The following is a 27,397-nucleotide window of genomic DNA, read 5'->3' on the forward strand; positions in this document are numbered from 1 at the left end:
CTTCTTACAGAGCCACTCCTTGGTTATCCTGGCTGTGTGCTTGGTCATTGTCATGTTGGAAGACCCAGCCTCGACCCATCTTCAATGCTCTAACTGAGGGAAGGAGGTTGTTCCCAAAATCTCGCAATACATGGCCCTGGTCATCCTCTCCTTAATACAGTGCAGTCGCCTGTCCCATGTGCAGAAAAACACCCCAAAGCATGATGCTACCACCCCATGCTTCACAGTAGGGATGGTGTTCTTGGGATGGTACTCATCATTCTTCTTCCTCCAAACACGTTTAGTGGAATTATGACCCAAAAGTTCTATTTTGGTCTCATCTGACCACATGACTTTCTCCCATGACTCCTCTGGATCATCCAAATAGTCATTGGCAAACTTAAGACGTGCCTGGACATGTGCTGGTTTAAGCAGGGGAACCTTCCGTGCCATGCATGATTTCAAACCATGACGATTTAGTGTATTACCAACAGTAACCTTGGAAACGGTGGTCCCAGCTCTTTTCAGGTCATTGACCAGCTCCTCCCTTGTAGTTCTGGGCTTGAGACCCTACGAGGTGAGATCTTGCATGGAGCCCCAGTCCGAGGGAGATTGACAGTCATGTTTAGTTTCTTCCATTTTCTAATGATTGCTCCAACAGTAGACCTTTTTTTCACCAAGCTGCTTGGCAATTTCCCCGTAGCCCTTTCCAGCCTTGTGGCGGTGTACAATTTTGTCTCTAGTGTCTTTGGACAGCTCTTTGGTCTTGGCCATGTTAGTAGTTGGATTCTTACTGATTGTATGGGGTGGACAGGTGTCTTTATGCAGCTAACGACCTCAAACAGGTGCATCTAATTTAGGATAATAAATGTAGTGGAGGTGGACATTTTAAAGGCAGACTAACAGGTCTTTGAGGATCAGAATTCTAGCTGATAGACAGGTGTCCAAATACTTATTTGCAGCTGTATCATACAAACGAATAGTTTAAAAATCATATATTGTGATTTCTAGATTTTTTTTTTTTAGATTATGTCTCTCACAGTGGACATGCACCTACGATGACAATTTCAGACCCCTTCATGATTTCTAAGTGGGAGAACTTGCAAAATAGCAGGGTGTTCAAATACTTATTTTCTTCACTGTACATAAGTCTTTGTTGAAGCATGTTTGGCATCAGTTACAGCTTCTAGTCTTTTTGAGTATGATGCTACAAGCTTGGCACACCTACTTTTGGGCAGTTTCTCCCATTCTTCTTTGCAGAACCGCTAAAGCTCCAACAGGTTGGATGGGGAGTGTACAGCCATTTTCAGATCTCTCCAGAGATGTTCAATCAGCTTCAACTCAAGGACATTTACAGAGTTGTCCCGTAGCCACTTCTTTGTTATCTTTGCTGTTTGCTTTGGGTCATTGTCCTGTTTGAAAATAAACCGGTGCCCCAGTCTGAGGTCCAGAGCGCTCTGGAGCAGGTTTTCATGGTGTATGTCTGTACATTCTCTGTACAGAGACATACATACGTCTCTGTACATTTGCTGCATTCATCTTTCCCTCGATTCTGACTGTCTCCCAGTTCGTGCCATAGAAGAATATCTCCACAGCATGTAGCTGATACCACCATGCTTCACAGTAGGGATGTTATTGGTCAGGTGATGAGTGGTGCCTGGTTTCCTTTAGACATGACGCTTGGCATTCAGGCCAAAGAGTTCAGTCTTTGTTTCATCAGACCAGAGAATTTAGTTTCCCTTTTGGCAAACTCCAGACCGGCTGTCATGAACCTTTCACTGAGGAGTGGCCTCCCTCTGGCCACTTTACCATACAGGCCTGATTGCTGGAGTGCTGAAGAGATGCTTGTTTTTTTGGAAGGTTTTCCTCTTTCCACAGAAAAATGCTGGAACTCTTTCAGAGTGACTATCGGGTTCTTGGTCACCTCCCTGACTAAAGGCCTTTCTCCCTCGGTTGCTTTTCCAGATCTGTTCCTCGAAATAATCCAGTCTCTGAGGTCTACAGACAATTCACTGGACTTCATGTCTCGGTCTGTGCTCTGACATGCACTGTTAACTGTGGGACCTCATATAAAAACTTGTGTGCTTACCCAAATCTGGTCCAATCAACTGAATTTACCACAGGTGAACTCCAATCAAATTGTAGAAACATCTCAAGGATGATCAGTGGAAACAGAAGGCACCTGATCTCAATTTTGAGTGTCATTCGCATAAATATAATAACAATAATAATAATGATAATAATAATGATAATAATAATAAAAGTATTTTTATTTATTAAAAATAAATTAGCAAAGATTTTAAACAAATAATTTTTTTCACATTATTGGGTGGTTTTGTTTGTAGAATTTTGAGAAAAATAATGCATTGAATCCATTTTGGAAAAAGGCAGTAACATAAAATGTGGAAAAGGTGAAGTGCTGTGAATAATTTCTGGATCTGGAGGCAAATCTATATCAACCAAAAATATTATAACATAAAAACCGCAGCCCTGAGAGGAGATAGTAAACATTATGTAAATACAGTAAATACTCGATTGTTGTTTACATTTATTCAACATTTATTTGTAGAAGTACACAGGCCTAAGTGGTCTGTTATTCTTTTTTTTTTTCACTTTGCGATTGTGACTCTTTATAGTGCTGCATTTTCAACAGGGAAATGAGTTTGGTTCAGCGACTCGCAAAATAGTTTTAAACCAACATGTAAATAAAAATGGAAAAATAAAACATATGACACTGAATGACTGTTGATGGTCGTTCCCTTTTTATCCTCGGTTGTACGTGTCTTCTCTTCTTTCAGTAATGGCATTCTACAGGGCTGTAGTATTATATAACTAGGGGTTGAGGTTTGTAGAATCAAAGCCCAAATATCCAACAAAGTGTCATGAAAGCAACAGGAGCGGAAGCAAGTGCAGAAAAAACATGTCATCAAATCAATAGGCAAAAACGCAGGCAAAACACAGACAGAAGATTTGCGATGTGCAAACTGAATCCAAGCAGCGGCAAAGAACAAGTGTGCAACAAGATATCAATCATAAACTGTAAGGCCTGAAAAGTCAATGGAGCACGGCACAAACAATATTAAATTAGCAGAGAGTTTGTGAATGGGAGCCTCATTTATTTGTGTGCATGAGATTTAATTGGTAGCATGGAGGTGCAGAGCAGGCGAGTGTGTGTGTGTGTGTGTGTGTTGGGAGTTGGAGATTTTGCATCTGCCATTTTTGGAGGCCACAGTGATTTTGGGGATCTGGGTTTTCCAACTGGCTGTGATTTGAATATGAGAAATGTAGCTGTTTGGGCACATCTTGTCATATTTTTGAATTTCTTCTTGTCAACCAGAAGGGTGTAAGTTTAGCTATAAGATGGAAGCTTGGTTTGGTAGAAAAGCTGCTTGTTTATCGGCATTGTGATGTGATCTACAAGAGAGGAATTTCCAGGTGCAGTCTGGGTAATCTCCATATCACGCTGAAACAGAGCTGCGTTCACACGGAAACTTGGTCCTTTGTCAAAAGCCATCAGCTATATTCTGGCAATGATTGGAGCATAGAGGATTAGTTAGCGTTGCTCAGTATGGTGATGTATGTGACCTGCTTCTATACGGGCTCATCCTTGAGGCTACTGTCAGAGTTACGATGAAGACTATTGTTTTCTCCTCCCTCTCTTTGCTTCTCTCTGATCTCTTTGTGTCTGGCTCCATGCTGGCATTTACAGATGTGTCTATATATATTCATGCATTGTACAGGCAAAATTAAACATACAGTTGTGTTCAAAATTATTCAACCCCCACTGAAATTGATTGTTTTGGTCGGTTTGACATTGATTATGATCATTCAGTCATCCTGCTTACAATTAAATCAAAGAGGCATGTGTAGGTCAGACAAATATAACATAACATTTATAATGAAATAACCACAAATGTCTTTTCTGAGCTCACATCATTATCAGTTTTATTCAACCCCCAAGTGACATTCAATCTTAGTACTTAGTACAACATCCTTTTACAGTTATAACAGCTTTTAAACGTGAAGCATAGCTTGACACAAGTGTCTTGCAGCGATCTACGGGTATCTTCGCCCATTCATCATGGGCAAAAGCCTCCAGTTCAGTCACATTCTTAGGCTTGCGCACTGCAACTGCTTTCTTTAAGTCCCACCAGAGGTTCTCAATCGGATTTAAGTCTGGTGACTGCGATGGCCACTTCAAAATGTTCCAGCCTTTAATCTGCAACCATGCTCTAGTGGACTTGGAGGTATGCTTGGGATCATTGTCCTGTTGAAAGGTCCAACGCCTTCCAAGCCTCAGGTTTGTGACGGACTGCATCACATTGTCATCCAATATCTCCTGGTACTGAAGAGAATTCATGGTACCTTGCACACGCTGAAGCTTCCCAGTACCTGCAGAAGCAAAACAGCCCCAAAGCATGATTGACCCCCCGCCATGCTTCACAGTAGGCAAGGTGTTCTTTTCTTCATAGGCCTTGTTCTTCCTCCTCCAAACATAGCGTTGATCCATGGGCCCAAACAGTTCTAATTTTGTTTCATCAGTCCACAGAACACTATCCCAAAACTTCTGTGGTTTGTCCACATGACTTTTGGCATACTGCAGTCGACTCTTCTTATTCTTTGGGGACAGCAAGGGGGTGCGCCTGGGAGTTCTGGCATGGAGGCCTTCATTACGCAGGGTGCGCCGTATTGTCTGAGCAGAAACTTCAGTACCCACATCTGACAAATCTTTTCTCAGTTCCTCAGCAGTCACACGGGGACTTTTCTCCACTCTACGCTTCTGGTAGCGCACAGCAGTCGAAGTCAGCATCTTCTTTCTGCCACGACCAGGTAGCGTTTCAACAGTGCCCTTTGCCTTGAATTTGCGAATGATGCTTCCTATGGTGTCTCTTGGTATGTTTAACATCTTTGCAATCTTCTTATAGCCATTGCCCTTCCTGTGAAGAGTAATCACCTGTTCTCTTGTCTTCCTGGACCATTCTCTTGACCTCACCATGTTTGTAACCACACCAGTAAATGTCTAGAAGGAGCTGAGTATCACAGTCATTTTAAAGCTGCCTAATTGGTGCTTATTAGGCTTTATTGCTGCTCCCTGATATCCACAGGTGTTTTCAATACCTGATTGAAAACACTTAATTGAACCTCTGTTCTTCAGAGTGGTAGTCTTTAAGGGGTTGAATAATTATGTCAATGAAGAATTCACAAAAGAAACATTTACTACTGTATTACAAAACTAATTGATGTCATTTTAGTTGCATATGGTTCTTTAAGAAGTCCTTGTCCTGGTAACGAGGTCTTCGACTCAAATTTAACGCAAAACGTTATTTTCTCTTTTTAATCGTTACCAGTAGAGATTAGTTTATGCTTATATTTAACACAAATCCAAAGCGGTTATGTTTTGTCAGACCACTGTCCCAGACTCGACAGCATCAGTCTGTCAGAAACTGAGCTAGTTCATGTGTTAAAAACACCTGTCTATATAAGACCTTACAGATCACAATGCATGTCAGAGCAAATGAGAATCATGAGGTCAAAGGAAGTATCCAGACCTGATTATAAGCGCATTTTGGGCATCCTCAATCGGCAGGTGAAGAAGTGACATGTATCTAACATCCAGCAGCTGTGTGATGTCAATTTAAAGGAGGGAAGAGGATCCCAGCAACAACCCGTGCAGCCACAAAGTCTATACAGCGTACTTTACATATACATATAAAGAATATACAATTCATCTGAAAAGTGTTCACTGCGCTTCACTTTTTCTACATTTTATGTTATGTTACAGCCTTTTTCCAAAACGGAATCAATTTTCGTCAAAATTCTATAAACATTACCCCATAATGACAATGTAAAAGAAGTGAGTTTGAAATATTTGCAAATGTATTAAAAATAAAAAACAGAAAAAACAGCCTTTGCTCAATACTTTGATGAAGCACCTCGGCATCAGTTACAGCTTCAAGTCTTTTTGAGTATGATGCTACAAGCTTGGCACACCTATTTTTGGGCAGTTTCTCCCATTCTTCTTTGCAGAACCTCTCAAGCTCCAACAGTTTGGATAGGGAGCGTCTGTGTACAGCCATTTTCATGAAGTATGGTTTCATAGGTTTTCATGAAGTATGTCTCTGTACATTGCTGCATTCCTCTTTCCCTCAATCCTGACCAGCCTACCAGTTCCTGCCTCTGAAAAAACATTGCCACAGCATGATGCTGATACTAACATGCTTCACTGTAGGGATGCTATTGGCCGGGTGATGAGCAGTGCCTGGTTTCTTCCAGACATGACGCTTGGCATCCAGGCCAGAGTTTAATCTTTTTTTCTTATGGTCTGAAAGTCCTTTAGGGGCCTTTTGGCAATCTCCATACGGGCTGTCATATACCTTTTACTGAGGATCTTTTGAGAGATTGGTGGGGTGCTGCAGAGATAGATTTTCTCCTCTCTTCACATAGAAATGCTGGAGCTTTTCCAGAGTGGCCATCAGGTTCCTGGTCACCTCCCTGACTATGATCAGTGGAAACAGGATGCACCTGAGCTCAATTTTGAGTGTCATGGCAAAGGCTGTGAATACTTATGTACATGTGATTTTTATTTTATTTGGGTTTTTTTTTTTTATGTTTTTTATTTGTAATAAATTTGCAAAGATTTCCAACAAACTTCTTTCACGTTGTCATTATGGGCTATTGTTTGTATAATTTTAAGGAAAATAATTAAGTGCTGTAAACAATTGCTCCGGATGCACTGTATGTATATGTTTGTGTTTTATTATTTTTATATATATATATATATATATATATATATATATATATATATATATATATATATATATATATATATATACACACACACAGTACAGACCAAAAGTTTGGACACACCTTCTCATTCAAAGAGTTTTCTTTATTTTCATGACTATGAAAAATTGTAGTCACACTGAAGGCATCAAAACTATGAATTAACACATGTGGAATTATATACATAACAAAAAAGTGTGAAACAACTGAAAATATGTCATATTGTAGGTTCTTCAAAGTAGCCACCTTTTGCTTTGATTACTGCTTTGCACACTCTAGGCATTCTCTTGATGAGCTTCAAGAGGTAGTCACCTGAAATGGTTTTCACTTCACAGGTGTGCCCTGTCAGGTTTAATAAGTGTGATTTCTTGCCTTATAAATGGGGTTGGGACCATCAGTTGTGTTGTGCAGAAGTCAGGTGGATACACAGCTGATAGTCCTACTGAATAGACTGTTAGAATTTGTATTATGGCAAGAAAAAAGCAGCTAAGTACAGAAAAACGAGTGGCCATCATTACTTTAAGAAATGAAGGTCAGTCAGTCCGAAAAATTGGGAAAACTTTGAAAGTGTCCCCAAGTGCAGTCACAAAAACCATCAAGCGCTACAAAGAAACTGGCTCACATGTGGACCGCCCCAGGAAAGGAAGACCAAAAGTCACCTCTGCTGCGGAGGATAAGTTCATCCGAGTCACCAGCCTCAGAAATCGCAGGTTAACAGCAGCTCAGATTAGAGACCAGGTCAATGGCACACAGAGTTCTAGCAGCAGACACATCTCTACAACAACTGTTAAGAGGAGACTGTGTGAATCAGGCCTTCATGGTAGAATATCTGCTAGGAAACCACTGCTAAAGAAAGGCAACAAGCAGAAGAGACTTGTTTGGGCTAAAGGAATGGACATTAGACCAGTGGAAATCTGTGCTTTGGTCTGATGAGTCCAAATTTGAGATCTTTGGTTCCAACCACCGTGTCTTTGTGCGACGCAGAAAAGGTGAACGGATGGACTCTACATGCCTGGTTCCCACCGTGAAGCATGGAGGAGGAGGTGTGATGGTGTGGGGGTGCTTTGCTGGTGACACTGTTGGGGATTTATTCAAAATTGAAGGCATACTGAACCAGCATGGCTACCACAGCATCTTGCAGCGGCATGCTATTCCATCCGGTTTGTTGGACCATCATTTATTTTTCAACAGAACAATGACCCCAAACACACCTCCAGGCTGTGTAAGGGCTATTTTAACAAGAAGGAGAGTGATGGGGTGCTGCGCCAGATGACCTGGCCTCCACAGTCACCGGACCTGAACCCAATCGAGATGGTTTAGGGGTGAGCTGGACCGCAGAGTGAAGGCAAAATGGCCAACAAGTGCTAAGCATCTCTGGGAACTCCTTCAAGACTGTTGGAAGACCATTTCAGGTGACTACCTCTTGAAGCTCATCAAGAGAATGCCAAGAGTGTGCAAAGCAGTAATCAAAGCAAAAGGTGGCTACTTTGAAGAACCTAGAATATGACATTTTTTAGTTGTTTCACACTTTTTTGTTATGTATATAATTCCATATATAATTCCACATGTGTTAATTCATAGTTTTGATGCCTTCAGTGTGAATCTACAATTTTCATAGTCCTAAAAATAAAGAAAACTCTTTGAATGAGAAGGTGTGTCCAAACTTTTGGTCTGTACTGTGTGTATATATATATATATATATATATATTTAGGTTCCCTGGTGGTCTAGTGGTTAGGATGCGGCGCTCTCTCCGCTGCGGCCCGGGCCCGATCCCCAGTCAGGGAACCAACCCCTTGTTGGTTACATGCCAACAAGCTGTTTGGGAGGCATGCAAGGAAAAAGCCTTTTCTCACTAACACTCACAAACGTAAACGTCTGGAGTTTGCTAAGCGGTACTGGGACTTCAACTGGGATCGTGTGCTTTGGTCAGATGAGACTAAGATTGAGCTTTTTGGCAACAAACACTCTAAGTGGGTCTGGCGTAAAACAAAAGATGAGTATGCCGAAAAGCACCTCATGCCCACCGTGAAGTATGGTGGAGGATCTGTGATGCTGTGGGCCTGTTTCTCTTCCAAAGGCCCTGGGAACCTTGTTAGGGTGCATGGCATTATGAAAGCTTTGAAGTACCAGGATATTTTAAATAAAAACCTGATGGCCTCTGCCAGAAAGCTGAAGATGGGTCGTCATTGGGTCTTTCAGCAGGATAATGATCCAAAACATGTGGCAAAATCTACACAAAAGTGGTTCAGCAGTCACAAACTCAAGGTCCTCCATGGCCATCTCAGTCCCCAGACCTCAACCCAATCGAAAACCTGTGGGGCGAGCTAAAGAGAAGAGTGCATAAGAGAGGACCCAGGACACTGGATGATCTAGAAAGATTGTGCAAGAAGAATGGTCAAAATCCTCTCTCTGTGTTCTCCAATCTTGTGAAATGTTATAGGAGGAGATTAAGTGCTGTCTTGTTGGCAAAAGGAGGTTGTACAAAGTATTAACATCAGGGTGCCAATAATTGTGGCACACATGATTTCAAGTTTTTTTTTTTTCTAAATGTGTGATTTTTTACCACCAAAGTAATGTACTTAAATAAAAGGTTGGATTTTCTCTTTTTGCATTTGGGTTCTATGTTGTTTTAAAAAAGGAGAATTTTTGAAGTCCACGACCACATCTTAAACAGGGGTGCCAATAATTGTGGAGGGCACTGTATGTATGTATGTATGTATGTATGTATGTATGTGTGTGTGTATATATATATATATATATATATATATATATATATATATATATATATATATATATATATATATATATATATATAAATGGCCAGACAGATAATTACTCTCAAATATTCTTGCGAAAAAAAAACTATAAATATTACTTTGAATATGTGCATGGTACACATTACAAGAAACTGGAGTAAATAATTCAGACATCCAGCTCTTCTCAAGTTTCTTTCAGTGCTCACATAACATCTAATTTTCTGACATTAGTCTGTTAGGCCAGTAAACTCTCATGTTGCTTGCTAAGGTTAGTATCGCATCTCCCTTGTGGTGCAGTGTATTCATTAAGAAATGAACACCAGAGAGACAAGAATTGAAAAACATTTGCCATTACTATTTGACATGACCTGTGTCATTAGTCAGATTTTGTTGTTTAATAAAGTGTGTAAGGTTTGTAAAAGACTTATCAGAGGGCAAGTATAGCCAGTGCATGAATAGTGTGTGATAAGTGGTAGCATGTTTAAAGAGTCCCTGCTCTTGACTGCTATTAGCTTCACTAGTTTCTTTCACATCCAGATGGAGGATTAATGGCTGCTTCCTCTCTGCCATGAGCTCTCTATAGTAGTGCCTTAGTGTTTGGATTTCGTAGACAGTGAGCCGGTCTCACTGTGGCAGGTGTCTCACACTCACACTCGCACACACGCACACGCACAAAGGCCCTCTCATGGTACTGGGGAGGCAGTCAGGCAAAACAAGACACACATTTGAATGAGTTCTTCATCCCTTAAAGTGGCAAAGCAGCACTTTCTGAAATAAATGCTTCTCTGTACTATTTAATCTTAAGCTAGAATTTGCTTTTCAGCCTGAAACTGTTTCACAAAATTCATTAATAATTTTATATTGTGCTTTGCTGTATTTGTATTTGCATATTTAGTTTAGCATTGGAAAAGTGTAAATAAATTAATTACACTTGAAAACAGTTTGTTTTGCGTTGTAGAGATTTTTGGTGTCCCTCAGGGTTTTTATTCGCAGGTTTCCCCAATAAAATTATCCTTAAAAAATACACAGAGAATCAAGGTAAAGAAAGGCAGAGAGAAGCTAACAACAGTGAAAAACTAACAATGGGGGATGAATGTAACCCAAGAGAATACACTATATGGACAAAAGTATTAGGACAGCCGACATGGGTTGGAGTGGAAGATCTTGTCTGGCCTGCTATAAAGCTCTGTTCACAACCCTATTGAACATTTTTGTGATAAATTGGAATAGTGATTGCACCCTAGGACTCCTCATTCTACATCAATACCTGACTTTACTAACACTGTTGTGGCTGAACGAGCACAAATCTCCACAAGCACGCTGCAAAATCTAGTAGAACATCTTTCTAGAATAGTGGAGGTCATTATAGCGGCAGGCGGGGACTAAGTGAGGAATGGGATGGTTTTTAAGAAGTACAGATGAATCTTATGGTCAGGTGTCCACAAACATTAGTCCATAGAGTGTAGATATAAAGTAACTATGAGGTGCAAAAACGTATAATTTGCTCTTTTTCTCTGTACACTTTACAGCTACAGTGATTAATGCATAACTTGTGCATACATAAACAATAAACTAGACTGATCTGCTGAGCAGCTGCCAAGGTTGCCATGATATCCATTTATGTTTATGTTGTTATTATTGTAATATTAGACCTGCTAATATGTTTAGTATTTTCACACGTTGCAATTTAACATAGGAATTTATATCATTTTATATGAATCAGGAAGAATTTGTGTCATTGCCTTGACATTCCTTGGATGCCCTTCATCTCTCATCCAGAATACAGTTTTCCTTTTTGGAAATTATTATTATTTTTTTTGGGTTTTTTTTGTACAATTTTACCCTCTTTTCCTGTTCTCTGGTAAGAATGCTAGTTTTCCTGTTTTACTCAGGCTCACAAGGATATTTTTCTAATGAGAATAAAGGATGCAAGGGGGAAAAAAAATCAATATTGCCAAGCCGTCTCGTCGCCAGTTTACAATTACTGAGCGCATCATTTCCAAGCAGCGGAATGTAAACACACACACACAGAAAAAAGAAAAATAAAAGTGTGGTTGGGAGAAATATAAATTGCACAAATAATATTTAGAATGTTTAAGGGAACTGATATCTATCCCTAATAAGTATGTAAGTGCTGATCCCTTTTGTGGATATTTGTGGCAGTCATCTATAACCTGCTGTAGAGGATAACGGTAATGAGCAATGTAGAATTTAAAAAGTACAGTAAATTAGATTAGATAATAGTGTTTAATGCTCTGAGATTGGAGTCCTTGACAGCAGTGAAGTGGTCATAGTGGGCACCAGCGAGTTATGATGCTAGTTAATGAATACGCAACACGGTTAGTGAGTACCATCTTGCTAGCTACTAAAAAAAAAAGCTGTGAAACATATATTTCTGGATAAATGAAATGCCCTAAATAGGTTGAAATAACAATAAGTAGAATAGTAAGAACAGCTGGAATAATAAGCATTATATTAACTGTACCAGATCAACCACACACCCGCCCAAACCCCAACCACTATTGCTTTCACCGAGGAATATTTAATATCTGTGGGAAACACTAATCACCACGATTTATTTCAGCTCTGTGCTCTTTGACCTGCTGACCAGCATAATGATGAGTCAGCATGGATAGGAAAAACAGGACACACTTCCTCAGTCCTCCCCCCTCGTACCTTCTCTCAACACATGACCCTGTCAAGGCTCCAGAACGGCACTATGACGCAGGTTTTCATATCTAATGCGCGTTTAAGGGGTTCACTCTGATCCAGTACCAACAGACAGTAGTGCATGAGCAGGCATTAGGTTTAGCCAATCATTTTTTTCTGTGAGCTAATGTACGCTTGCTCAGAGTGCTACTGTACTAAATTAAGAAATGAGCTCACAGGCGGACATGGCCGATGGATTTCTCATTATTCTGCAATTTTCTTTTCGCGCCGGATCACAGAGAGATTAGCTATGATCGATGTTCAGGCTCGACTCCGGCAGGCCATTAAAACGAGGCCGCTTTGTAACTGGCCCGAATAGGCTATGAATAAAAGAACACTGAGATACTTTAAAGAGAAATTACCTTTTACCGTGGATGCATGTAGTCATAATCCGGACTCATTTCGTCCTCTTTTTAAGTTTCTTCATGTGCCATTTTGCACCATAGTTTGGTGATGGTTTCAGATGACACATCATTCTTATGTTTCACTCTTTCAAATGGTCTCATAAAAACATTTAAGTCGGAGAGCAAATCTTTTACAAATTGCCGTAAAAAAAATTTTTTTTCTCATCCCTTTACTATAAACACCAGTCAGCTGACTAAAATAAGACACATATTTCACATGGTCTTTCCATGCAGCCAGGGATCATTTCCATGGATAATTTATTGAAGGTTATAAAGGGACATATTTTTCAGTGGCCTGTAGTCACATGGCAGGGCTACAGGACTTAAGTCTTTTCTGAGATCAACAGTTAGATTCAGTGCTCAGATTTTTAAGAGGATTAGGGATAAATCGAGGGTAACTGTGATGTGCTGCTGCCACTCTCTGGACCGGTAAAGTAATGCAGAGCTGCTGTGAAAACCTCATCAAATGCAAGAGAAGCTCCCAGCACCAATCCCTAAAGTACATTGCCACACAGCCTCAGGTTCCCTCAGGTTCTCCCCCCCAAATTATTTATTTATTTATTTACTTATTATTATTTAATTATTATTATTTAATAATAGTAATATGCCTCCAGGTTTGAAGTAGTGAATTTCTGTAGCATGGTAATTTAATAGTAGTAAAATCCTCTCTTTTGACTTTTAAATTAATAAAACATAAAACCAACCCAAGCTAAATCAAAGTTAATAGTGTTATCACATAAAATGCTACTAAGAAACCATGCTCTGACCTGGTTGTCAGTAGGAGCTGCTTTTACTCTACGGATACTCTACAGAATCTGGAAAAGGCAGGAATGTGGAAGTGCTGACTAAGCAAAGTGCTGTGCAGTAGAGCATTAAACCAGCATATAACTAAACAATACATGTATTGGGCATGCACAGTGAAAAAATAATTATACAGAACACATTTTATAGACTATATATTAGCTGACAACCTCTGCAGCTCTTTTACATATAACATTGGTGAATATTACAGCAGTGTAACTTTGTGTATGGGGCAATATTATTTTACCACACAAGCCTGTTGGCTAGAATTACTCTGGATGTCAGAATTACGTTACTCCAAACCTTTAATCATTATGGCGTTTGAGTTACACTCAGAAGCACACTAATAGAGTGGTATTTTTCTCCCTGATAAAACAGGAGATGGGCCACATTCATTTGGAATGATTAGCATAGGTGTTGTGAAGCCTTGTCCCCTTCCTTCAATCCCAGACACTCTCTAGACGCAGTACAGTGAAACTCTTTCTTTCTTCACATATCCTGGGGTAAGAGCGCAGGGTCGATCATGATACACCGCCCCTGGAGCACTAAGGGCCTTGCTCAGGGGCCCTAAGAGACTTACAGGCAATCTGATTGGCTCAGATTTTTCTTTGCATTTAAGTAGAAATGTTCATGCAGCTTTATTAGCTTCTATCTGATTGTGCATGCCCCAATGTCTCGAACATCTATTCTTTTAATTGCAGGTGATGTCAGAATTATTGACACTGAAACAAAAACTGTTATTTTTAAAGAATGAAACGATTTTTTCTCAAAATATTTAGCTTGTTTCTGACTAATCCTAATAGCAATCCTCAGATGTTACTATGGTGCTGCTTATTCTTAAGGGCTGTAAAAGTTCTGGAAGTATTTGTGGTTGTGCTGCTCTAAATCCCTGCTAGGAGAGTGTTCTGGAGCTGCTGTATTCTCAGTCATGCACGCCATTGGCAGGAAAGCCGAGTGCGGATCATGTAAATGCAGAGGCAGGCGAGGCGCAGCCCGCTGTAATGCTCCATCCTTATGCCCGGAGAGCCGTGGCAGATTACGAGCAGACTTCAGCAACCGGGGCTGCATGGCCACTCCGGGGCTCTACTCCTCCCGGCTCACAGCCACTGTCTCAGCAGCCAGTGCGGCTCTGCAGGGGATCGTTTTCTGCCAGCGTCGTGAGCCCGGCTGAAGTATTACTGAAACCTTTTGTCTTTTGTTGTGGACTCCCTGTGCAGAGACTTTAACCAAACCTCCTCGACAGCTATCACCTCTAATAATGCGTCTGCTTCTTAAAGGCAAGGACAGGCTCTAATCCTGAGCTGTCCTCCACACACACAAGCACACACAGTGGATCAATAACTACGTGCTACAATGCGGCACAGCTCATGTGTCATCACGCTTCAGATCAGAGCCGGCAGTAAATGAGCTTGACACACTGAGACTGTGATGCTGACGTGCTGATTGATGCCTGTCACATCTTGCCTGAGACTGAGGAGACAGATAGGGGGGTGGGGACTTGTATTCACTTCCAGTTGATACAGCTAGAGAATAGATGAATTTTCGACTGCAGAATGTTTAATGGTAAAAAAGTGTCATCATTTGTTCTTATGGATCTTTTATTTGTTTGTCCATTTTATTTATCTCTTCTACCACGAAGAGCTCAAAGTAGACTGCGATGCTGTCATTACCCATAAAACACTTCTGTTAATGTCATTACCCTGCTCGCTTCCCGAGCTCCCCAGGCTCTTAGTCTCCCTGTGGACCGATTGAATTTGCCATAATGATGTAGTGTCAAAAGGGCAAGACGCAGTAATTCAGTCAATAGATGAAGTGTTGACTGCAGTAGCGTGAGATTGTGATGTTGCAGGGTTCAACCAAAGAATTTATTTCATTTTTGGACTGTGAAATTTGTTCTATAGAAATACACTGGGTTTTGGTGTTTTTTAAGAGCTAACAGTGTGAATTGTGGTCTCTTGCAGAAAATACTTCAACTGCTACCCGAGAAAATCAACAGTCGATGGCAGTTCCACAGTATAGGTGAGTGCATTTAAAACAGCCATAAAAAAACAGAGAACATCCACAGAACATAGAAAAACATTGCCAGAGAATAGATTTTTTATCATTTCTGTATTTCTGACTGGTTTACCTAGACCGCCAAACATTTCAAAATTAATTATTTGAATAAAGTGTTCAGAGGCCACAGACTGTATTATTTGCTAATAATATGCTATTGGTAATTTCACATCCTGGTGTTTCTTCCGATTGGATAGGCTGATGTAGATGTGAGATGTCGAGGTAAATTATTCTGTGTAATCGGGCTTAAGCCTAACACTTGGTTTCCGAGAGAAAATAATTAACTGCTGTACGAAGTGAAGTGAGTAAATGTAAAATGCAAACGAGAAGCATGGGTTGAAATGCAGATTGCTAATTGAATTATGCGTCACTTAGTTATAGTTTCTCTTGCAGGAGGCAGAGATCGATGCAGTCGCTTGCTCTCTGAACTTTGTGCACCTCACTATCAGTCATGAACCTCCTGTTAAATGCACAAAAACACACTGATGGGCGAAACACTGCTGTTCTCATCTTAACTCGAGTAATTAGATGATAGAAATTCTTCGTTTGGTCCATTTAACTAAACACAGAGCACTGCATTTCCCACGGACTATTATTAGTGACGCACTAACCGCTAAACTCTGGAGCGCTCTGGACAGGTGACGCATAAGACGCTGCAGAATAGAGGGAAGAAAACGGCGAGGAGAAGATTCCGGCCAAAGAAAACACCAGAAAGTTTTCCAAAGGGATCATTTCAAACTAAAACCTAAGGAAACAGTGTAGTGCGGTTACCGTTTTTAAAGTAATTTGGAATTGATTTTTTTTTTTTATACACAGTGTGTTCAAAAAGCCTCTCCACAGTGGCGGTGCAGAGCAGGTAGTGGAGTACCTTTTCAGGCAGCTTTTCTGGAGACAAGAATAGCACCTAACGATACTGTTACGAATAGTTTTCCATACCCTCCTCTATACAGCCACTGCAGAGGGGCTTTTTAAACGCAGCTATATTTGTATTTTGATGTAATTTCGCTATTAAATGCGCTAAATGGGTTTTGTTTTCACTGATTGAATTTCAGCAATAAAAATGTTCTAAAAATGAAAAACATATTACTTGTTCTTTTTAAGAGACCTGTCTCTTTCTTATTTAGTATTGCGCTTTAATTAAGAAAAAGTACTTCTTATCTGATTACATGATTAATCGACAGAATAATCGTTAGAATACTGGATTACTAAAATAATCGATAGCAGCAGCCCTACATGTTACCTCCTCATGGTATGTGGTACAGGAATATGGTGGTTTAGAGCAGCAGGCACGTGCATAAATAACCACAAAAGCGTGCATATTATTTTACTATTAAACATTTTCTAGGATTAAATTATTTTTTTAATTATTACATATATTATGTAAATATAACTCAATGTAATGCAGAATCAGTGTAAGCATATTTTATCGATGCATAAAAAAAAAAAAAACTGCAACTAAAAGAAGTGTAGGAAATTTGCTGCCTACTGCCTACTACCCTACAGAGTATTGAGTACATATACAGTAAATGAACATACTTTCCAGAAGGCCAAAAATTCACAAAAATTTCTTATGGAGTATTCAAATGTTTTGTTTTGGTTTTTGCTAAATGTGAGCCATAATCCTCAAAATTAAAAGAAATAAACACTTGTAATATATATTAGTCGGTGAAATATAACAGTTTCTCTTTTTGTATTGAATTACTAAAATAAATCAATGTTTTAATGATATTCTGATTTATTGAGATGCACCTTATATATATATATATATATATATATATATATATATATATATATATATATATATATATATATATATATATATATATATATATATATAATCCAAGGGCTGCTGTTACCTTAGTGGTTTTAAAAACACCAACAGTGGTGAATTTTTCCCACCTTATTATTAGTGCAGGGAAGTTATACAAACTCTTCTTTCTTCATAATTTACATACTTTTTCTTTGCGTTTTCAGTGCCTATATGTTTCATATTACATTCTGACTCACTAACACATAATACCTTCATATTTCTAGGGTTGGAATTGATTTGAATGAACAGCGAGCAATTTTCCCTCTGTTATAGGACAATGATCTTTTACATCATTAAATCATTTCATTACAGCATTCTCCTAATTGCTGTGACAAATGTTTTTTAATGCACATTTGAATTTATTCTGCAGTGTTAGTGTTACAAGATCCCTGTTTGCTTTTTATCTTTTCAGGTTCTATTCTGAAGAAACTTTTACACACTGCCAACTCTTTCAAGGTGAGATAACCATGTGATATATTATTGATATCTATGCATTCATAAACCACATGGATCTTGCACATATAGACTTTACAGTGCATCTAGACAGTATTCACAGCGCTTCAGTTTTTTCCAAATTTTGTTATTTTACAGCCTTATTCCAAATGGATTAAATTCATAATTTTCTTTATAATTCTACAATTAAAACCACCCCAGAATGACAATGTGAAAAAAGTTTGTTTAAAATCTTTGCAAATTTATATAAAAAAATGTAATAAAAATCACATGTACAGAAGTATTTACAGCCTTTGCCATGACACTCAAAATTGAGATCAGATGCCTTCTGTTTTCACTGATCAACCTTGAGATGTTTCTACAATTTGATTGGAGTTCACCTGTGGTAAATTCAGTTGATTGGACCAGATTTGGGTAAGCACACAAGTTTTTATATGAGGTCCCACAGTTAACAGTGCATGTCAGAGCACAGACCGAGACATGAAGTCCAGTGAATTGTCTGTAGACATCAGAGACTGGATTGTATCGAGGAACAGATCTGGAGAAGCGATCGGGGGAGAAAGTCCTTTAGTCAGGGAGGTGACCAAGAACCCGATAGTCACTCTGAAAGAGTTCCAGAGTTTTTCTGTGGAAAGAGGAAAACCTTCCAGAAGAATAAGCATCTCTTCAGCACTCCAGCAATCAGGCCTGTATGGTAAAGTGGCCAGAGGGAGGCCACTCCTCAGTGAAAGGTTCATGACAGCCGGTCTGGAGTTTGCCAAAAGGGAAACAAAATTCTCTGGTCTGATGAAACAAAGATTGAACTCTTTGGCCTGAAGGAAACCAGGCACCACTCATCACCTGCCCAATAGCATCCAAAAGCATGGTGGTATCAGCAACATGCTGTGGGGATATTTTCTGTGGCAGGAACTGCGAGACTGGACAGGATCGAGGGAAAAATGAATGCAGCAATGTACAGAGACATACTGCATGAAAACCTGCTCCAGAGCACTCTAGACCTCAGACTGGGGCGACTCTGTGCATGTCCTTGAGTTGAAGCCGACTGAACATTCCTGAAGAGATCTGAAAATGGCTGTGCACCGACGCTCCCCATCCAACCTGGTGGAGCTCGAGAGGTTCTGCAAAGAAGAATGGGAGACACAGCCCAAAAATAGGTGTGCCAAGCTTGTAGCATCATACCCAAAAGACTAGAAGCTGTACCTGGTGGTGAAGGTGCTTCAACAAAGTATTGAGCAAAGGCTGTGAAAACTTGTGTACATGTGATTTTTTTTTTTTTCTTCTTTTTTTAAAAAAATTTTTTTATACATTTGCAAAGATTTCAAACACACTTCTTCCACGTTGTCATTATGGGGTTTTGTTTATAGAATTTTGAGGAAAATAATTGATTCCATTTTGGAATAAGGCTGTAACATAACACAATGTGGAAAAAGTGAAGCGCTGTGAACACTTTCCGGATGCACTATGTAAAGAACAGCTATTGTTTACAAATTTCTGCAGTTTTAGATCATTACCAGCTGATCACGTGGGAGCTGTGCAATGTTTAAATCATGCTGAAATCTGAAAGACTTGCAGCATATAGGAATTATGTGATGCATTCGTGTCAACATAGAAAATTCTGAAACGGTTTTATTCCACATCGTGTGGAAATCATGCCATGAAGAAATTTGGCTGTTTTGAGAACAAAAAGAAAACCCAGAATTAGTGTAGTATCCCTAATCATGTGCTAAGGGAGTGTGTTGCATTATGTCACTTGATACAATGTATAATATTGTATGCTTGTATTTCTGTAGATTCGTTGCGAGGGCATGCGGCTGTTCTTGCTGTGGCTACAGGCTCTGCAGACGAACTGTGCCGAAGAGCAGTTGCTCATCTTTGCCTGTCTGGTGCCTGGTTTTCCTGCAGTTCTCTCATCCAGAGGTCCCTGCACACTAGACACCATCATCTACAGCCCCTTCTCCAATCCTCCTGATGGTAAGAGCACATTCAGTACATACTCACAGTAGCCTGGTCTGTATTAGCTGTTAAATCTGCTGCGTGTGGTGATAATTGAAGACCTGTACATTATTTCAGCTGCCACATTTTACCCTAGAAACAGTAATTCGGGTAAGAACTGTGGAAGCGAAATGGATCGATCCCATTGTTTAGTTTACAAAGTGTGCTCTTGCTGGACTTCATCCAACATGTTGTTATTAACTCCTATGACCTTATTTAGCAGAACACGGTTTCTCATTGTGCTTAGATATAAAAATTTTTGCACAAAAGCACATAGATGCATTCAAATGTCACCTGGGAAAATGGAACAAAACAGAAAGCCAGACCAGGATAGTGAATGGATTTCACAAAGTTTGTGACCCGACCTGTCCAAATACCCAATAATCTTCATGCAGTGCTTTGTGACTGAATAGATTAAATACCTGAAAGGACTGAATGGAAACTTTTTTTTCCCAGGTATACCTTTTTAATGTACACATGACTACCTCAGTAGTGACAGAACTTTATTACTAAACTGAAAAAGATAAATAAATTTCTAAGCATCTACAGGCCCAAACTGTTTTAAAACTTTTTTTTTTATTATTTGACGTATGCTGTCTCTGAACAAATGCTGCCTCTCCTCTCATTGCGTTTAAAGCAAGTTGTTTCAAAGCTTTAAAAAAAATTTAATTGCTTTTTTTTTTTTTCATGAGCACAAGTTTTTGGCAAATTACTTTTTTACACTGGTAATTATTTATTTATTTTGTTATATTTGGTGTTGCAGCCAAGATTGTCCCTGAGGAGATTACCCCTCTGGTGCCTGCTGTTCCTGGGGAGAAGACTGTAGATGACCAGACCTGCTACATTCTTCAGACTGTGCTGAAGTTCATGGTGGTCCAGGTGAGAAGGCAGTGATACCATGAAGTGCTTTGTGAACATTGAAGTGCAGATTCCTGTCAGTTTGCTTAAATTGTAAATCTCTGAACAATTACAGTGGTACCTCGACATACGAGTTTAATTCGTTCCGTAACCTTGCTCGTATGTCAAATTGCTCGTATTTCAAAGCAAATTTCCCCATTGAAATTAATTGAAATGCCATTAATCCGTTCCAGCCCCCAAAATGCCACCCCAGTTGTTTTTGTTACGTGTTTTTGAATAAGACAAATTTATTTATAAATGACAAATATTGTATAAAAACATAAGAAATGAGTATGTAAAGATATAATAAGGTTTTATTCAGTGTATTTTCCTTGGAGATGAGACGACTTGAACGAAAATGCAGGTGGGTGTGTGTGTGTGTGTGTGTGTGTGTGTGTGTGTGTGTGTGTGTGTGTGTGGAGGGGGGTTAGAGGCGTTAAGCGGAGGCGGAGGGAAAACTAGTTTTTTTTACTATCACTCCTGCATACTACTTATCCCTAAACTTTAAAATTTGTACTTTTTCTTCTTTGCTTATCTTAATTTTCGTCACAATCTTCGCTTTCTGGCTTCGATTCGCCATCTAGCAGTGGCGTCTCGAGCTCGTACCTCAAGTTTTTGCTCGCGTATCAAAGCAAAAAATCGACCGAGTGACCGCTCGTATCTCAAAAAACTTGTATGTCGAGGACCACTGTAGTTTGTTTATATATATATATATATATATATATATATATATATATATATATATATATATATAATATACAAACACACACACACACACACACACACACACACACACATTATATATATATATATATATCGTTAGAGTCCACACTTAGGATTAGAAAACTTTCCAAATAGATTGTTTTTGATTAGAGATTTTGATACTTGACCCCAAATTGCACTATTCTTTAAGAACTTCGCAACCATTACATTCTCTGACAGTTCAACCTCAATAAACAAACATTCTCCTCACAGGCAAAATACAGTTGTATGCAAAAGTTTAGGAACCCCTGACAATGTCTATGATTTAAATGTATAAAAATTTGGTGTTTGGATCAGCAATTTAATTTTGATCTATCAAATAACTGTAGAACACAGTAATATTTCAGTAGTGAAATGAGGTTTATTGGATTAACAGAAAATGCATCAAAATGAAATTTCTGTTTGGATACAAGCCGTGTAACAGACACTGTCTTTTTTTAAAGCCTGTGTAAAGTTAATTTTTTTCAATGTAGACACCTGCGGCTTATAAACAGGTGCAGCGGGTGCGGCTTATATTTGGGTGCGCTTAATAGTCCGGAAATTACGGTACTCTAAAATTGGGTATAAGGCAGATTTCACGTATTTCCCACTTTTTTTCCCTTTTCTTTCAAAGCATTAAGTTCAACTCAATGTTGTTGCATTTCAAATGCTTTTTTTGACTTGAATCTCTATTTATAGGCATCTAGCCTGGAATGGAACAAGAAAGACAAACAGGACTCAGGCTTCAGGTTTCTCTTTGCCCTTTTTAAGAAGTACTACCTGCCACACATCTTTCCTTCTTTCACCAAGCTCACGAACCTCTATAAGCCATTGTTAGGTAAGTCTTCAGATATTCTTATTCAAGCATATTAACCCCTTAAATGTGTTCCTGATTGTAAAATAAAGTAAATTATATAAAGTAAACACTGGAAAGATTTTCCCTAGAATCTAAACCAGCAGTGACCTATCTCGATATCTGGCATTATTTAGACTTGAACCTCCTGTCAGTATGTATAAGTAATGACGAATTATTGCCAAATTACAAAATTTCTACAGTAATGTTTAGTCTGCAGTGAGCTTTTTCACAAAACTGTTACAAACTGTAGAGAGCAGCATGCCATTGCTTAGAGCTGTATTTATATTTCTATTAGCTTTGAAGCATCCTCTTTTAAAATTAAAGGCAACCTGCCACCTGGCTATATCTCATTAGACAAATAATTCGCTGAGCAGACGAAACAAGCAGAGTCGGGGTTTTTTTATTTCTTATTTATTTCATATCTGGTTTTAATGTTTGTGTTCTTTCATGTGTTTATCTTATTCTCCTTCCCAACATCATGTTCTGTCTCTATTTTCCACCCACCCTTCTCTCTCTCTCTCTCTCTCTCTCTCTCTCTCTCTCTCTCTCTCTCTCTCTCTCTCTCTCTCTTTCTTTCTTTCTTTCTTTCTTTCTTTCTTTCTTTCTAACATTCTCTCTTAGACCTCCCCCACCACCGACCAAAACCTCAATATGAGCGAGTGTCACAACAGAGCGAGGGCACGTGCACGCGCGATCAGTACCTAGCCCCCCGCGTAGCCTTCATCACCTGGCTGGTCAACTTCTTCCTGGAGAAGAAGTATGTGAGCTCAGTTATAACCAGCACTAAGAATGGAGGAGAAGTTCTTCCCAAGATCATCCAGGTAGGAGCAACAAGATATTTTTCTCACATTTCATCAGCCATTAATAAATAAGCTGTTCAGTGGAAAACCTCTCTGTGACTGACCCAAGCATTATAAACGTGTGAAAAAGGAAACCAGTCTGTTTTTTGCCAAAAAGCTGAGCTTGTGAATTTTGTTTTTGGAAAAAAAAGAAGAATAAAAGATGTGCATTTGTTTGAATTCAGATTTGTATATTTTGGTAAATTCTGTCAGAGTAACTAACCTTTAAAGAACAGCATTACGTGTGTGTGTGTGTGTGTGTGTGTGTGTGTGTGTGTGTGTGTGTGTGTGTGTGTGTGTGTGCGTGCGTGTGTGTTCATAAAAGACTGTAACTGCAGGCAGTAGCAGTCAGGAGAAGAGTAGCGAGTCAGAACCCAACGGGCCAACGGAGCAGGAGAAAAACCATTCGAACAGCAGCACTCTGTCTGACCGCAGAGGCAGCAACTCCAGTCTGTGTAGCATTGAGGAGGAGCACCGCTCCGTTTACGACATGGTGCACTGCATTCTGCTCTCTACACGAGATAACGTCAACTTCGTCAACGAGGTCTTCCACCAGGTCAGACAGAATACTAACTGCTTTCTGTTTAATATTGGCTCAGTTGGCATTGTTTTATGTGACATTATTGCCACCTTGTGGTCATTTTGTGCATTTAAACAAGGCTGCAATAATATTTGTGGCTTTGGTTTCAATGTTGTTTTGCAAATGTATTTTTGGCTTGACTATTGTAAACAAAATCTGTTTTGATTGCTTGTTATTTATTTATTTATTTATTTATTTATTTATTTATTTGTTTAGATATTGTAAAAATGTAGTGATATTTAGGTATATAATTCTCCTGTTGTGTCACCCTTCAGGCTTTTCTTTTGCCATCCTGTGAAGCATCAGCCACCCGTAAGGTGATTAAAGTGTACAGGAAATGGATTCTGCAGGAGAGGCCTGCCTTTATGTCCGAGCCTGAAAAAACTGACCATGATGAGGAGACAGTGGAGGCTGAGCAACCTGTTGAGATTGACAGTATACACCACTCACAGGTGCAGCACACATATACATGCCTACTTAAGTGAATATTCGTAAAGCAGAGAGAGTTTCGTGGAGGTGTTTACTAGTGGTTGACCGGCACTGATAGTTGATAGCATAGTTTTTTCGGTCTGCTGTCAGTACAAGATCGGCCTCTAGAGGCAAATCCCTGATATTTTGTTTATTATTTAGCATTTACAATTTATTTATTATTTAATTATATGTATTTTTTTTAATATATTTTTAAGTCATATAATTATTTTATTTAGCACAATTTTATAATATCCCTTGATTAGTTCAGTAATTCGATTCGATGCGATCCAACCCAGCTATCTGTGTTTTTTCCCAATTCAGTTTATCATCTGATTAGTATTCTGGTTACTAAATGTTGCTCAGAGTGGGACAATACAACATGACCTTTGAGTTTTAAATGTACAAAAAAAAATAAAATAAAATAAAGGTGATTTAGCAGGCCGGTTGGTTTAAATAGGCCTGGCCGGCTTTTATTTTTTCTCCATTTTGCCCCCTTTGTTTACATTTGTTGTGCAAATTAATGACAGGCGATTTTTTTATTATATTTTTGGGAAGAGAAAAGCTGGGATTGATTGTTGAGCCTGTGGTGCATCTATTTTTAGGAGATCCACGGGCACAAGAGGTCATCAAGCTGGGGCCGTACTTATTCATTTAGCAGTGCCATCAGCAGAGGCTGTCTGACTAAGGAACAGAACCTTGATGTAAAAGCTGGGGTTCAGCCTACCCTACAGGTCCACACATGCACACAGTACACTTGCTTAGTGTTTAGAGTTCAACTAAAGAAATAGCTTTTCTCTTTAGACAGGTGGGAGAGGGAGATTACATTTCCTATTTGTACATGGCTTTTTAACAGCTAAAAACACGTCAATGTCTTAATGCATTGTCTTTGCTCTTATAGCAAAGAGGTTTTGAGTTCGCATAACTGTGTCCTACAGTAATGTGACCTGTAACCGGTGTCTACATTTTATTCTCGTTTACAGGTTTTTTTGACAAACTCTTTTAACGTGTTTCTCTTGGAGCCACGCCACGATGTGCCCAAACTGCTTGAGAACCAAGTGGAGGTGTGCAAAGCCGTGCTTAGTATCTATCGCCACATGATTATGGAGCACAACATGAATCGACAGACCTGGTACACCTTCTTTTATTACACACATGCACCAACAAACAAATGTGACATAGCAATTTACAATTTATTCACCTACCAGGCATAACATTATGACCACATTCCAATTACTGTGTTGGTTCCCCTTTTGCTGCCAAAACAGTCCTGATCCTTTGAGCATTAACAGCATTAACTTCTTCAGCAATTTGAGCTACAGCAGCTTATCTGTTGGATCAGACCACACGTGCCAGCCTTCGCTCCTCACAGGCTTCAGTGAGCCTTAGCCACCCGTGAGCCGGTCGTCGGTTCACCACTGTCACCAGTCGTCTAGCCATCACTCGCTCATATCCTTACGCTTGAACATTTTTCCTGCGTCAACTTTAAGGACAATATGCTCACTTGCTGTCTAATATATCCCAGCCATTATAAGGAGCCATGATGAGGAGATAATCAGTGTTATTCACTTCACCTTTCATAATATTATGCCTGATAGGTGTATATTTCCTATGTATTTGTCATATTTGAACTTATAATCATAAGATGATTTGTTTGCCATCAGGTAGGGAAGAAAACACAATAATTTAGCAGCCTGTCACTGTTATTATCAATACATTTTATCTTGCTCCTAAACTCTAATGAGGTGGGAAGCCTCATATTTAAATGTATATTCACATGCGTCTGAATGTGTTTTTTTTTTTTTTTTGTATTTTTTTTAGGGAACAGATGCTGCAGGTACTGTTAAGAATCACTGAAGCAGTCATGAAGCGGTCTCAGGATGAACAAAGAAAAGATGCTTTTGCCCAGAGCCTGGCTAGTGTTCTTTTTAGAGTAAGTTGCTAACGGAGCTACAGACTGTAGTACTCTAATAACAGACCAGTGCCTGTAGTACACTGATAACGGACCTCTGCATTCTGTTTCTTGTTTTGCCGTGGTCTGAATTGTACCCTGCCTGTTTTCTTTAGACTATCATTGTGGCGTGGGTGCGGGCCAATCTCAGTGTGTTCATATCTCGTGAGCTGTGGGATGACCTGCTGGCAGTGCTGTCCTCTCTCAGCCACTGGGAGGAGCTGGTGATCGAGTGGGCCAGCATCATGGACTCTCTGACCGCTGTGCTGGCCCGTTGCGTCTATGGCCTGGACCTCAACAACCTCCCACTTGACAAGCTTTCTGAACAAAAGGAAAAGAAACAGCGTGGCAGAGGTGTGTGTTGTGTGTTAATGTCAGCTTTACTCTTGACATGATTTTGCACTGCTGACACATCGGCAGGTTGGAGAATTGGTCAGGGGTACAGTGGCTCCTATTATAATAACTAGTAATCAAAATGTTTGCAGTCTATATTCAATTAATGCTAGGAAAGAAAACGGTTTAATAAAAACACGAAGCATTAAATGAACATGAAAAAGAGTCAGTTAGGAGGAAGAAATGCACAAATTGCTTAGCAATTTTTATTAACGCTGTTTATTATTATTAACATTTGTGAACATGAACAGTTTAAATTTAAAACTATTTGAAATTAAATGCCTGCTTGGTTAAATAATATATACAATTTTATAATATTCTATAAAAAAAGAATAAATCTAATTAATGCAATACACGCTTTTTACATGTACTAATCAATTTAATTAAGACAATTTTAACTGATTAAATCAAATTAAATACATGAACAAATTTTATGAAATAGTTTATATTTGTTAGATCTCATTTGGGTAATACAGATGTGTGTGTGTGTGTGTGTGTGTGTGTGTGTGTGTGTGTGTGTTTTACTAAACTGTTATTTTAGCATACTTTAACAAATCTCATTATTTCTTCCATCCTTTGTTCATTCATTCCTTAGATATGCGGAATTGGCAATATTTTTTCTTTTGAGAGAAATTCTTGAAGCTGTATTTAAAATGCTGAAGAATCCATATCGATAGCGTTAGCGATAATCAGGAAGTGGCGCGATTTGGCGCATGCACAACAAAAGTTTTACAACACAATACAAATCGTATTTTGGCACACTACTAATCGTATTTCTGGTACAGAGAGAGTAGCCACAGTGACACTGCACTAACTCCAGTTCTTTTTTTATACCCCTGGCATTGTGTATGTTTTCAAGTTTAATAATAAGAATAAATAAAAAAGAAACAGTGACCCCTACACAACAGTGCGAGACAAAGTTTAAACAA

At 39.2% G+C, this 27,397-nt stretch overlaps 1 protein-coding gene across 1 annotated transcript in view; it reads left to right on the forward strand.

Annotated features, from left to right (window-relative positions):
• The window catches only part of ralgapa2 (Ral GTPase activating protein catalytic subunit alpha 2), a 103,990-nt gene that overhangs the window by 24,252 nt on the left and 52,341 nt on the right, over positions 1 to 27,397 (forward strand). Inside the window, 12 exon segments of the mRNA XM_046855790.1 lie at positions 15,395 to 15,452; positions 17,711 to 17,754; positions 19,542 to 19,722; positions 20,507 to 20,622; positions 22,081 to 22,219; positions 22,859 to 23,058; positions 23,402 to 23,632; positions 23,932 to 24,108; positions 24,730 to 24,858; positions 25,108 to 25,256; positions 25,946 to 26,057; positions 26,192 to 26,429. Coding sequence (XP_046711746.1) covers positions 15,395 to 15,452; positions 17,711 to 17,754; positions 19,542 to 19,722; positions 20,507 to 20,622; positions 22,081 to 22,219; positions 22,859 to 23,058; positions 23,402 to 23,632; positions 23,932 to 24,108; positions 24,730 to 24,858; positions 25,108 to 25,256; positions 25,946 to 26,057; positions 26,192 to 26,429 — 1,774 coding nt within the window.

Source organism: Silurus meridionalis, chromosome 8 (assembly GCF_014805685.1).
Source record: "Silurus meridionalis isolate SWU-2019-XX chromosome 8, ASM1480568v1, whole genome shotgun sequence".
Taxonomy (NCBI): domain Eukaryota; kingdom Metazoa; phylum Chordata; class Actinopteri; order Siluriformes; family Siluridae; genus Silurus; species Silurus meridionalis.